The sequence below is a fragment of the Rana temporaria genome, chromosome 7 (genome assembly GCF_905171775.1).
Source record: "Rana temporaria chromosome 7, aRanTem1.1, whole genome shotgun sequence".
NCBI classification, from domain to species: Eukaryota; Metazoa; Chordata; class Amphibia; order Anura; family Ranidae; genus Rana; species Rana temporaria.
The window spans coordinates 181363518-181378014 of record NC_053495.1 but is presented as its reverse complement, the minus strand read 5'-3'; the positions used below and the strand labels follow the sequence as shown (position 1 = coordinate 181378014).

The window sequence follows — 14497 nt, the reverse complement described above, 5'->3', positions numbered from 1 at the left end:
CCGATTTACGCTACGCCGCCGTAACTTAGCAGGCAAGTACTTTGTGAATCATGTACTTGCCTCGCTAACTTACGGCGGCGTAGTGTAAACACGATATGCTACGCCGCCGCAAAGTTAAGGCACTCTACTTGAATCTAGCTAATTGTGTTTTAATGGAAGAACCTGTAGACTAATACTTGATTTATGTCATGTGATCATGTTAGCTGCCCGCTGTGCTTTGAGACACATAAAAACATTAATACAGTGAAACCTCGGATTGCGAGTAACGCGGTTAATGAGCGGATCGCAATACGAGCACTGTATTTTTAAAAATCATAACTCAGATTGCGAGTGTAAAACGAGCACGATTCAGGCCAAAGCGTTGTGTAGTACCGCGTTTGTCCTGAGATGGAGGGGCACCGCAGCCAATCGGTGCCGTTCGGAAATGCACGGAAAGGCCGAGGACAGCTCGGCTGACCTCGGCAAATCTCGGGAACGGAGTCTTTCCGAGGTTTGCCGAGGTCAGCCTAGGTGTCCTCGGGCCTTTCTGCCCGTTTCTGAGGCTCTCCGGTGCCCCCCACCTCTGGCCGCATGCGGTATTGCATGCCATTGAAGTCAATGCAGAACAAATTATTTTCGTTTCCATTGACTTCATGGGGGAAACTCGCTTTGATATGCAAGCTCTTTGGATTACGAGCCTTCTCCTGGAACGGAGTATGCTGTAATCTGAGGTTCCACTGCACTCCTATTTTCTGTGCACGTAGTGAAAGCTTACCGGAAGCCCCAGTTTAGAGGAACATCATCATTTAAGAGGACATCCGCCAGGCTGCCCTTAGGACAATATTCCGTGATGATGAAGATTTTTCCTTCTGTTGATCCTCCAATGAACTTACAGAGATTCTGATGATCGAACTTCCTGAAAAATAAACATCAATTTAATCACTGGAGAAATGTTCAGGTCCACATAACCAAAACTGAACACTGATAGCATCATCATAAAAAGCAACAAAACATAAGAACTTGCCAAGAAAGCCCATCTTCATAAGAACTACTACATACAGTCCTGCAGCCATGATTAAAGAATAGGTTCAGCTTTTGTAACCTGTTACATGTCACAAATGCACTGGCCCCCCGCACCCCCAAGTCCCTGTTTTGACAGTGAGCGGGGGATCTTCTCCCCTCCGCTCATTGCCACAATCTAAATAAAGTGTTCTGTGAATGAATGGACTACAACTACTGACAGCCTTTGTGGTGGTTGGGCTGTTCTCAATGAACTACCACAGTGCTGTTGAGTGCTGTGCTAGTTTATTGATTCTTCCTGTCAGTGTGAAAGTGCCTGATCATGTGATGTACAGGCTGACACTATGCATATTTTATTACCTGCAAAAAATGTGCATTTATAAAAAAAAAAAAATGTAACAGTGTCTCTGACCATCAGAACCATCAGAACTTCCTCTCTGGACACATTTTTCTGATATATTTTGCACCTGTATTTTGTACCAGGCGCATAAGTGCACCTGTGCTCTGATTATGGACAATAAAGTATTTACATATTCTTAGCGAGCATTGGCGGCTGGTGCTCAAAATCTTTGGGGGGGGGGGGGGCGCAAACAAACGAAAAAAAAACACATCAATTGCAGCCACTGTGCCCATCAAACGCAGCCACTCTTCCCATCAAGCGCAGCCACTGTGCCCATCAAACACAGCCACTGTGCCCATCAAACGCAGCCACTGTACCCATAAATTGCCGCCACTGTGCCATCAAACGCAGCTACTGTACCCATCAATTGCAGCCAGTGTGCCCATTAATTTCTGCCAGTGTGCCCATCAATTTCTGCCACTGTGCTCATCAATTGGCACTACTGTGCCCTACCAATTGCTGCCACTGTGCCTCATCAATTGGCACTACTGTGCCCCATTAATTGCTGCCACTGTGCCCCATCAATTTCTGCCACTGTGCCCCATCAATTGCCGCTACTTGGCCATCAACTGTCGCTACTGTGCCCCATCAACTGCCGCTACTGTGCCCCATCAATTGCCACTACTGTGCCCCATCAATTGCCACTACTGTGCCCCATCAATTGCCACTACTGTGCCCCATCAATTTCTGCCACTGTGCCCCATCAATTGCCGCTACTTGGCCATCAACTGTCGCTACTGTGCCCCATCAACTGCCACTACTGTGCCCCATCAATTGCCACTACTGTGCCCCATCAATTGCCACTACTGTGCCCCATCAATTGCCACTACTGTGCCCCATCAAATGCTTCCAGTGTGCCCCCCCCCCAACCCGGCACTTACCTGTCTTGGGTCACCGCGCTGTCCTCCACGCTCCCTCCAAGTCCTCGATGTCTTCTCCTGTCCTCTGCTATGATTGGATGCCTGATAGGCATCCAATCACAGCACCTGTCGCTTTAGCCAATCTGGTGACAGGTAACCAGACCCAAGCATCCTGATTGGCTGAGAGGCGAGACAGTGTTAGGAACACAACACAACACTGTGTAAACAGCGAACAAACAGAATTGTGCCCGCTGTTTACCAATTTGGAAGCCTATTAGAGCCTATTCAGATGCCCGGCACCCGACAAGGGGACAGACACCTGAATAGGGGGCGGCAGCGGCAACCATAGATAGATTCATGCATTGCATGAATCTATCTATGGTGATAGACAGGTGCAGGAGAGAGGGGGCGGCGCTCCTGCTACCTTTATAGACGCACCGCCACAGTTAGCGAGCTGTAAAGTCTAGTACAAAAATTAGATTATTAAATGGAGACCGTCTGTTTTTTTTTTTTTTTTTTGGATGCTAGTCTCAAATCGAAAATAAGGAGGTTACTAAAGCATGAAAATTCTCGTACAACAGAAAAAAAAATTTGGAAGTGATGTCATGTGTTGGAGTGTATTTGTATAGTATTTTCGGAGGAAGACTGTGCTGACTAAACAAAAATCCGACAATCTGGTATCGTTCAGAATTTTTCTTTTTTGCCTTGGCGTATGTATACTCCAACTCACCGGACATGCTGCACTTCTTTCCTAATTGTTTTAGTGATGGTAAAATTCTTCTTATATATTCTTTTTACTGATACAACCCGCCCGTCACTGGAAGAAAAGACAGCAGCCTGTTATTGCAGTAGCTTACAGTGATAATTTGTAATATAATATATTCTTTATGGCAAATATTAGCTAAATAATGCAAAAAAAAAGAGAATAGTCATGTAAATGCTGTAGTCATCTGCAGCTCTTTCTGAAGGTGGAAAGGGTCGAAATTGATTGCGAAATTTTGACAACTGTGGTAGGAGAACTCTGATTGGCTCTGATGCAAAAGAAGGGCGGAGAAAGTATTCGCGAATATTCGGAAATCGAATATTGGTGATATTTTATCGAAATTTCGCTAATGCGAATGCGAAATTGATTGCGAGATTTTGACAACTCTGATTGGCTCTGATGCAAAAGAAGGGCGGAGAAAGTATTCGCGAATATTCGGAAATCGAATATTGGTGATATTTTATCGAAATTTCGCTAATGCGAATGCGAAATTGATTGCGAGATTTTGACAACTGTGGTAGGAGAACTCTGATTGGCTCTGATGCAAAAGAAGGGCGGAGAAAGTATTCGCGAATATTCGGAAATCGAATATTCGCGATTGCGAATATTCGGCAACATAAAAGGATCGCCTCAGCTTAGCTACTCGGCCCAGGGTCTCTAATCATACCAGCAATGCTTTTAGACGTCGATAGGATGTGATCTGTTTTAAAAATAAATTAGAAAAAATACGAATATTCGGAATAGCGAATTTTGGCCGCGAAATTCGAGTTATTCGCGAATATTCGAATATGCCATATTCGTAACGAATATTCAAAATGCGAATATTCGTGAGCAACACTATTCACCACTTCAGCTCCGGGAGATTTACCCCCCTTCATGACCAGGTAATTTTCTGCAATATGCAACGGAATTACTGACAAATGCGCGGTCGTGCGAGACTGTATTCAAATACAATGTTTGTCCCTTTTCCCACAAATAGAGATTTATTTTGGTGGAATTTGATCACCTCTGCATATTTTATTTTTACACCAATATGTATTTTGTTACATATTTTTGGTAAAAAAAAAAAAAAATTACTAATAAGCGTATACTGATTGCTTTGCGCAAAAGTTATAGCGTCTACAAACTATAGGATATATATATACTGCAATTTTTATTTATTTATTTACTAGTAATGGTTGCGATCAGCGATTTATTGCGGGACTGTGATGTTGCGGCGGACATTCGGATACTAACTGACACTTTTTTGGGAACTAGTGGCACTAATACAGTGACATAGCTCCCAACTGTCCCTGATTTCGAGGGACTGTCCCTGATTTGGATACATTTCCCTCTGTCCCTCTTTCCTCCTCCATTTGTCCCTCATTTTAGTCTGATCTATATAGTTGTGTAAATACAATACACTTTTTATCTTTTAAAAAGTGTTTCCCAGGGCTAAACCTTTCATCCAAATTATAAATTTCTGCATTTGTACATTTTAAAAGCCAATATAAAGGAATAGTAGTGGTAAAAAAAAGCCCCCGTAGATTTAATTAACCTTTATTTTTGGTCAATTCTCCTTTATGGGGATGTGGCATGGGGCGTGTCCTATCCCTACATACATTTGCTAGTAGGTGTCCCTCATTCCCACCTCAAAATGTTGGGAGGTATGCTAAAAATATTCACTGTCACTGTAATTATGACACTGGCTGGGAAAGGGGTTAACATTCGGGGCAATCAAAGGGTTACTTGTGTTCCTAGCCGGTGCTTGTGTACTGTGGGGGAGGTGCTTTTACTTAAAGGAGTGGTTCACCCTAAAAACTACTTTTTTTTATTACAATGCCCCCCCACATTACAATACGATTAAGGCTATTATTATTTTTTTGAAGCTGTACATACCTTTGTACAGCATATTCACCCGTTGCGAGTCCCGCGGGAGTGGGCGTTCCTCACATGTTGTGATTGACATTTTGACCAAAAACGAGCTCCCCCCGTCGCGTAAGCCGCGTCACGGTTGGCGAAAGGAGCCGAACGGCGAGTCGGCGCTATACTGCGCATGCGCATCGCCGTTCGGCTCCTTTCGCCAATCGTGACGCGGCTTACGCGACTGGGGGAGCTCGTTTTTGGTCAAAATGTCAATCACAGACATGTGAGGAACGCCCACTCCCGCGGGACTCGCAACGGGTGAATATGCTGTACAAAGGTATGTACAGCTTCAAAAAAATAATAATAGCCTTAATCGTATTGTAATGTGGGGGGCCATTGTAATAAAAAAAAGTAGTTTTTAGGGTGAACCACCCCTTTAAGGAAGGCATAGATCTGTGTCCCTGCTTTGCAGAAACACAGGAGTGATGCCTTCCCTACGGACAGACCGGTGATCTTCCTTGTTTACATAGGCAGATCAGCGTTCTGCCTGTGTACTGAACAATCAGAGGGTGCCAGCAGACATCAAGTCCACGGTACCCGCAGTGTGTGGTCACAGCCGGAGTCGGCCGCTGGCCACGCGCGTGCGCAACCTCAGATCAGGAAGTGTCAGATCACGTACACGTGATCTGGCGCAGAGTGGCCGCCCTGCTTCACTATTTCTACAGTGGGCGGTCATGAAGTGGTTAAAATGACATTTGATTTTTCAAGTTGAGATATAATATTGCTTATCTTAGATCTTCTGGCAGTTTTAGTTATTTTTCTTTACTCACTAGATCCCGGTCTGGATGACGTTTTCTGTCGCCGAGCCACATACGAATACCGTATTTGCCAGTAACTCCTGTTTTGGGTCCAGGTTTGAATTATTATTGTGTTTCAGACTGATGGTGCTGCCCAACCCATTCCAAAAAGCATCTCCTATGGAACATGATCACAGTTATACATTGATAGATTTGAGATAATGCTCTAAAGAACGCCTTCCAAGCTAACGGAACGCAGAATACCAGGTGAGTCTTTCACGGTGAGGATCCAACTCTCATCCCAGAGCATCTTCTGCTTCTGGTACTGAAACCACTTCAAAAGAAAAAGAAAAAGATTAATAAATTCATAAATCCCATGACTTACATTCAATGCAGTAAGACCGCTATATCATAATCATACCAAACCTAATAAAAAGAATACAATCAGACTTTACTGGCTTAAAAGGGAACAAACATGACAATGTATAAAAACATGAACATAGCTCATAAAATCGTATATCTAGACCTACACTATATTGGGTATTGGGACGCCTGCCTTTACACGCACATGAACTTTAATGGCATCCCATTCTTGATGCCACGTACACACGACCGTTTTTCATGACATGAAAATTATTATTTTTTTAAAATTGGCCATTAACCACTTCCGGCCCGGTCAATAGCATATTGACGTCCGGGAAGTGGTTGTGAAATCCTGACTGGACGTCTATTGACGTCCTGCAGGATTTCATGCTGGCGTGCGCCCGTTGGGGCGCGCAGTGCGCCGATCTGTGATGCGGGGTGTCAGTCTGACACCTTGCATCTCCGATCTCGGTAAAGAGCCTCCGGCGGAGGCTCTTTACCTCGTGATCAGCCGTGTCCAATCATGGCTGATCACGATGTAAACAGGAAGAGCCATTGATCGGCTCTTAGGGCTCTTTCACACGTCCGTTCCGTTCGTCCGTTTTTTGGACGTCCGTTAACGGACCACAATGATTCCCTATGGGCTAGCGTCCGTTAGCGGATGAGCATCCGCTAACGTCCGTTAGCATCCGTCTGCGTTAAGTTCCGTTTTTTTGGACGGAAGAAAACCCTATTTTTCTTCCGTCTAAAAAACGGAACGGACGAAAAACGGACGTTAACGGATGATCCGTTTATCATCCGTTCCTCTAACATCCGTTTTTCTATGTAAAAAGCCCCCCAAAAAAAAAAAAAAAAACGGATGAAAAAACGGATGGAAAAACTGATGCAAAAACTGATGCAAAAACTGATGAAAAACTGACGAAAAACTGACGAAAAACTGATGGAAAAACGGATCAACTGATGAAAAAAAAACTGGTCTGAAAAACTGAACGGACGTGTGAAAGAGCCCTTACTCACTCGCGTCTGACAGACGCGAGTAGAGGAGAGACGATCGGCGGCTCTCCTGATTGTTAATCAGTGCAGCCCCCCCTCGGATGCCAACACTGGACCACAAGGGAGTGCCCCCCAGTGCAAAAAAAACAAAAAACCCACCAATAAACAAAAAACAACACAATTGATGCCAATCAGTGCCCACAAATGGGCACTGACTGGCAACATGGGCACTGGCTAAAATAATGCCATCAGTGCCACCCCTCAGTGTCCATCAGTGCCACCCAGTGTCCATTAGTGCCACCTCTTAGTGCCCATCTATGCCCACTGCCCACCTATCAGTGCCCATCTGTGCCACCCATAAGTACCCATCAGTGCCACCCATGAGTGCCCATCAGTGCCGCCAAAGAGTGCCCATCAGTGCCGCCAAAGAGTGCCCATCAGTGCCGCCTATGAGTGCCCATCAGTGTCGCCTATGAATGCCCATCAGTGCAGCATACCAGCGCCGCCTATCAGTGCCCATCAGTGTCGCCTATCAGTGCCCATCAGTGCCACCTCATCGGTGCCCATCAGTGCCGCCGTATCAGTGCCCATAATTGAAGAAGAAAACGTACTTATTTACAAAAAAAATAACAGAAATTTTCATTAACATTCCCATAGACACACTCCTAAACCTTGTGGACAGCCTTCCCAAAAGAATCAAAGCTGGTATGGCTGCAAAGGGTGGGCCAACTCAATATTGAACCTTACGGGCTAAGACAGGGATGCCATTAAAGTTCATGTGTGTGTAAAGGCAGGCTTCCAAATACGGTGTCACACCGAATCAGATTTTCCCATTGCGGGCAATAGCTGCCGATTTGGCATGCGATTTGACATATCAAATCGCATGCCTAATTGGCCCAATGTAAACGTGCGCTAAAATTGCCTCACAAACAACAATATGACAAGTTGACAGAAGTTCTAACTCTTCCCTACTTCCCCATGTAGCACTCTTGTCTTAAACAGGGCTACTGGTAAATTAAGCTGTGCTAGGTGGTAACCAGCCTGTCTGATTTAGCCCCATTCACACCCGGTGCGACTTGTAATGCGATTTGACAGTTCCAAATCATTTGACAAGTCGCAACCTTTTGTCAACAACGGAACCGTTCAAATCAGTGCAACTCCAACTTTGCGGTGCTGCAATGATTTGAATAAAAGCTTCCGCACTATTTTTTTGCGATTTCAGGTGCGACTTGCATAGACATCTGTGCATGAAGTGGCACAGATGTCAGCCAAGTAGCACCTGACCTGCTACATTGAAATTGTGCTAATTCAAGTGAAGTAGCATCAATGTGAACAGGAGGGCTAATAGTCATTGGGCTAGATTCAGATAGATTAGCGGATCTTTAGATCCGCGTAATCTATCTGATTTACGATACGCCGGCGCAAATTTGAGAGGCTAGTGCAGTATTCAGAAAGCACTTACCTAGAAACTTGCGCCTGCGGATCGTAACTCCCCCGGCGGAATTCAAATTCCGCTGCTAGGAGGAGTGTAGTATTTACAGTAAATCAGGCGCGTCCCCGCACCGATTTAAAGGCGCATGCACCGTCCGCGAATTATCCCTGCGTGCATTGCTCCCAATGACGTCGCTAGGACGTCATTGGTTTCGGCGTGAACGTAAATTACGTCCATCCGTATTCGCGACCGACTTACGCAAACGACGTAAAAATTCAAAACTCGGCGCGGGAACGACGGCCATACTTCACATTGGATACGCCGCATATAGCAGGGGTAAGTATACGCCGGAAAAAGCCGAACGCAAACGACGTAAAAAAAAAGCGACGGGCGGGCTTTCGTTTCTGAATCGGCGGATTTTCTCATTTGCATATTCGTCGCGTATACAAATGGAAGCGCCACCTAGCGGCCGGCGGGAGATTGCAGCCTAAGATCCGACGGTGTAAGTCACTTACACCTGTCGGATCTAAGGGAGATCTATGCGTAACTGATTCTTATCAATCAGTCGCATAGATCCGACCGTCGGATCTCAGAGATACGACGGCGTATCAGGAGATACGCCGTCGTATCTCTATCTGAATCTCCCCCACTATGATCATTTGGGTTTTCTCCTAAGCCAGCTAAAGCTGTAAGTTCCTCCCTTTTGCCAGCAGGTGTCGCTGTTTCCTCTGGCATTAGTATGATAACTGAGTTATGAATATGCATACTTTTCTCAACCAATCAATAGGAGTTCTCTGGCTACTGTCTAACAATGTGCTCAAGGCTCTGCAATGGATAGCCTGATCACTAGCTGGAGGCATACAGTAAAGGATAGAAGCATAAAGGAAAGGATAGAGGCAAAAAGGAAACGATAGAGGAATAAAGGAAATGATAGAGGCAAAAAGGAAAGGATGGAGAAAAGATGAAGGCATAAAGGAAAGGATAAAGGCATAAAGAAAAGGATGGAGGCATAAAGAAAAGGATGAAGGCATAAAGGAAAGGAGGAAGGCATAAAGGAAAGGATAGAGTCATAAAGAAAAGGAGGAATGCATAAAGGAAAGGATAGAGTCATAAAGGAAAGGAGGAATGCATAAAGGAAAGGATAGAGTCATAAAGGAAAGGATGGAGGCATAAAGAAAAGGATAGAGGCATAAAGAAAAGGAGGAAGGCATAAAGAAAAGGATGAAGGCATAAAGGAAAGGAGGAAGGCATAAAGGAAAGGATAGAGTCATAAAGGAAAGGAGGAATGCATAAAGGAAAGGATAGAGTCATAAAGGAAAGGAGGAATGCATAAAGGAAAGGATAGAGTCATAAAGGAAAGGATGGAGGCATAAAGAAAAGGATAGAGGCATAAAGGAAAGGATAGAGTCATAAAGGAAAGGATGAAGGCATAAAGGAAAGGATGAAGGCATAAAGGAAAGGATAGAGTCATAAAGGAAAGGAGGAAGGCATACATGAAAAGGATAGAGGCATAAAGGAAAGGATGAAGGAAATGATAGAGTTATGAAGGAAAGGATGAAGGTATAAAGAAATGGATAGAGGCATAAAGGAAAGGATGGAGGCATAAATGAAAGGATGAAGGCATAAAGGAAAGTATAGAGGCATAAAGGAAAGGATAGAGGCATAAAGAAAAGGATGAAGGCATAAAGGAAAGGATAGAGGCATAAAGGAAAGGATAGAGGCATAAAGAAAAGGGTGAAGGCATAATGGAAAGGATGAAGGCATAAAGGAAAGGAGGAAGGCATAAAGGAAAGGATAGAGGCATAAAGGAAAGGAGGAAGGCATAAAGGAAAGGATAGAGGCATAAAGAAAAGGATGAAGGCATAATGGAAAGGATGAAGGCATAAAGGAAAGGATGAAGGCATAAAGGAAAGGATAAAGGCATAAAGAAAATTATGAAGGCATAAAGGAAAGGATAGAGGCATAAATGAAAAGGATAGAGGCATAAAGAAAAAGGATAGAGGCATAAAGGAAAGGATAGAGGCATAAAGGAAAGGATAGAGGCATAAAGGAAAGGATAGAGGCATAAAAGAAAGGATGAAGGCATAAAGGAACGGATGGATAAAGGCATAAAGGAACGGATGGATAAAGGCATAAAGGAACGGATGGATAAAGGCATAAAGGAACGGATGGATAAAGGCATGAAGGAAAGGATGGAGAAAGGATAGAGGCATAAAAGAAAGGATGAAGAGAATGGAAAAACATTTTGGCTGGCATTTGGCTATAAGAACCAGCCCCATGTTGCATACAAGAAAGCTTTCATGGTGATTGTAAGACAAGGAGGTTATACCACAATAGCGCAGATGAAGCCGCTGCAGACAAGGATGAGGGGAAGTGCTATAGCAATCTTCACAGAGGTTGCCATGGGGCATTGACCGCAGTCCGCCGGACAAAGGGCGCAGTTTTCTTCTGGACTGCAGACATTGTCGCCGCACACTGCACACAACAAGGGGTACAGACATGATTACTGCAATTATACTTTAAAGGCCCATTCACACCAGAACACCTGTGTTCCGTGCGCATTTTCGGTATTGCATTCAAAACACACTGGGTGTGCGATCGGCTGCGGGTGTCAATGTAAACCTAATCACACCCCAAAATCAGATCACAAACTCAGCTTGCCTGCATTAGATTGCATGGAGTCTCAGTACCATGCGATCTGGTTGCATTGAATTTTTAAAAGTAGCGTGTGCACTAGTGTGATCCAGTGCGATTTCAGCCCATTCAAACTAATGGGATGAAAATCACATCTTACTGAATTGCACAGGAACATGTTCTTGTGTGAACCAGCACTAAAAATCCCTGGTTTACACTAGAACGTGGTGTGGGAAATCCACTATCCCTGAGTGCTTCCGGCACCACGTTCAAAACGTACTGCCTTTGCTATCTACAACAGGTGTCAGTGCAATGTTAATGACACCCCAAATACAGGTCGCAAACTCAGCGCGTTTGTCTGCACTAGATCGCATGGTACCAAAACAACCATGTGATCTGGTTGCAGTGTGTTCCCCATAGAGGAGAGCAGGACTCTGATGCCTTGTATACACGACCGGTTTTAACGACGAGAAAACTGCCATTTTTTATATTGGTTGTGAAAACTGGTCGTGTGTCTCGCCGAAAAAAACTGCCAGCGAAAAAATTGAAACCAGCTCTCTTTTTTCTCGTCGTGTTTCCCGTCAGTCTTTTTCTCGTCACGAAAAACGTTGTGTGTATGCTTTTCCGAAGGGGAAAAAAAACGTGCATGCTCAGAATCAAGTATGCAGCCCAAAAGCAGCCCTAAGGGTGGCGCCATTTGAATGGAACTTCCCCTTTATAGTCCCGTCATACGTGTTGTACGTCACCGGCTATGCTAAATGTCACATTTTTCATGCTAAAATGAATGTACAAATGCTAGTATGATTGTACGACTTGTTACTTTTGATTATGAATAAAAACTTTGTTTAAAAAAAAAAAAAAGAATGGGATACACCATTGTATGTATACACCATTGTGACAAGAAGTACTTTGCACTTAGACAGTATTGACTAATGACTGGTTATTAGTGAATTTAGAAGTTGACTTGTGTCTCAGCCTTCAACATGGCTGCCTCCAGTATACTGTATATGAATGACAGGTACCCTTTCAGCTGTTGGGTTGTGTAGTGAAAATGAAGTATCAGGATACCTGTTCCACTCAGCACTATGGACGGGGATTCTAACGCTGCCTGGAAGCTGCCGATTTTGATATGAGCGATTAATGAGGTCATCCCAGGATGGACCAGAATGACCTAAAAGAACAAAATACATGGGATAAACAACACACTAAAAGCAATGGGACAGCAGGCAGCAGTACTCCTAAAAAGAAATAATAAAAAATGCAACACCTTTGGCTGGATATAAATTGGCTGCGAACATTTTATTATTGGTAATTTGTATTAAATTAAAAACTTTAACTTAAAGATGATGTTACACCGAGTAAATAGATATCTAACATGTAATGCCCTGTACACGCGATCGGTTCGTCTGATGAAAACGGATCGATGGATTTTTTCATCAGATATCCGATGAAGCTGACTTTCATCAATCTTGCCTACACACCATCGTTTAAAAATCCGACCACGTCCAACGCGGCGACGTAAAACACAACGACGTGCTGAGAAAAATTAAGTTTAACGCTTCCAAGCATGCGTCGACTTGATTCTGAGCATGCGTGGATTTTTGACCGATGGATTTCCCCACAGACGGTCGTTTTTTTCTATCGTTTTTTTAATCATACGAAAATTTTAAAACAGGTTCTATTTTTTTTCACCGATGGGAAAAATGATGGGGCTCACACACGATCGGTTCGTCCGATGAAAACTGTCCATCGGTCCGTTTTCATCAGACGAACCGATTGTGTGTACAGGGCATTATGCTCTAAAATTGCGCACGCTAGTGTAATGGCGATAAACTACGGTACTTAAAAATCTCCATAGGTGATTCTTTAACCACTTGCTTACTGGGCACATATACCCCCCTCCTGCCCAGGTGAAATTACAGCTTCCAGCACTGCGTCGCTTTAACTGACAATTGCGCAGTCGTGCGACGTGGCTCCCAAACAAAATTGACGTCCTTTTTTCCCCACAAGTAGAGCTTTCTTTTGGTGGTATTTGATCACCTCTGCGGTTTTTATTTTTTGCGCTATAAACAAAAAAAAAGCGTAAATTTTGAAAAAAAAAATCAAGATTTTTCACTTGTTGCTATAATAAATAGCCCAATTAAAAAAAAATCGCAATAAGCAAATGGTTTGCGCAAAAGTTATAGCACCTACAAAATAGGGGACAGAATTATTATTTTTATTATTTTTTTTTTTACTAGTAATGGCGGTGATCTGCGGATTTTATCAGCACTGCGACATTATGGCGGACACTTTTGACACATTTTTGGCACCATTCACATTTATACAGCGATCAGTGCTTTAAATATGCACTGATTACTGTATAAATGTGACTGGCATTTAAGGGGTTAACACTAGGGGGTGAGGAAGGGGTTAAATGTGTGCCCTGCATAGTGTTTCTAACTGTGAGGAAAGGGGACTGACTGGGGGAGGTGACCGATCTGTGTCCCTATGTACAAGGGACACAGATCGGTCTCCTCCCCCAGTCAGTCCCCTTTCCCCACAGTTAGAAACACTATGCAGGGCACACATTTAACCCCTTCCTCACCCCCTAGACAGGACGTGGACGTGGACACACAGATCCACGTCCTTGTCTCTGTAACCGCCGATCGCGGGTGCCCGGCGGAAATCGCGGCCGTCAGGCACGCGCATCGGTATCTCAGTGATGCGGCGGGCACGTGCGCACCGCCGTCAGCGGCGCTTGCGCGCCCCCCAGTGGCTGGAGGACGGAGGCCGTATATAGATGGCCTCCCGGAAATTTAGATCCACACTGCGGCCGTATTAAGTCGTACGGCTGTCAGGAAGAGGTTAAACGCCTTTACAGGTTACCTGTTTAGAGTTACAGAAGAGGTCTAGTGCTAGAGTTATTGCTCTTGCTCTAATGTTTATGGCGATACCTCACATGTGGTGAGAATACCGCTTATACAGTATATAACTTACGTATGCGTTCACTTTTGCATGCAAGCACGGAGGGATGCGTGCACTTTCATTTTTTTTCCTTATTTATTTTCCTTCATGTTTTTCCTCTGTTCCTTTAAATTTTTTGTTTTCTTTTAATAACTTTTTATTTGTGAGATGTGCGTTTTTTTTTACAGCTCACTGCAGCGTAGGGTGTGTCGCAAGCTGAATAGGACATAGGACATCCCTGTGACAGCAATCTACTAAACCCCAAACCCCTCCTCTGCACTTGAAAGCATTCAAAATGCCAAGATCAGCGTTTTTGAATACTTTTGATTTTTGAATACCGCCGTCATTGGTTCCTGAGTAAACTAGAAGTGATGTCATTACCATAGTCGAGACCCGATCAAAGCCAAATCCGGCCTTGTTTGGGTCTCCAGCCAGCTGATGGACGTGTCGGCTGGTTGCCTGGGT

At 44.2% G+C, this 14497-nt stretch overlaps 1 protein-coding gene across 1 annotated transcript in view; it reads right to left on the bottom strand.

Moving 5' to 3' along the window:
• LOC120946239 (atrial natriuretic peptide receptor 2-like) overlaps positions 1 to 14497 on the bottom strand; it is a 93770-nt gene that overhangs the window by 48183 nt on the left and 31090 nt on the right. Inside the window, exons 6-11 of the mRNA XM_040361068.1 lie at positions 12155 to 12257; positions 10782 to 10927; positions 5929 to 5998; positions 5698 to 5842; positions 2990 to 3076; positions 755 to 895 (exon numbers count right to left, since the gene is read on the bottom strand). Coding sequence (XP_040217002.1) covers positions 755 to 895; positions 2990 to 3076; positions 5698 to 5842; positions 5929 to 5998; positions 10782 to 10927; positions 12155 to 12257 — 692 coding nt within the window. The remainder of the gene's footprint in view (positions 1 to 754; positions 896 to 2989; positions 3077 to 5697; positions 5843 to 5928; positions 5999 to 10781; positions 10928 to 12154; positions 12258 to 14497) is intronic.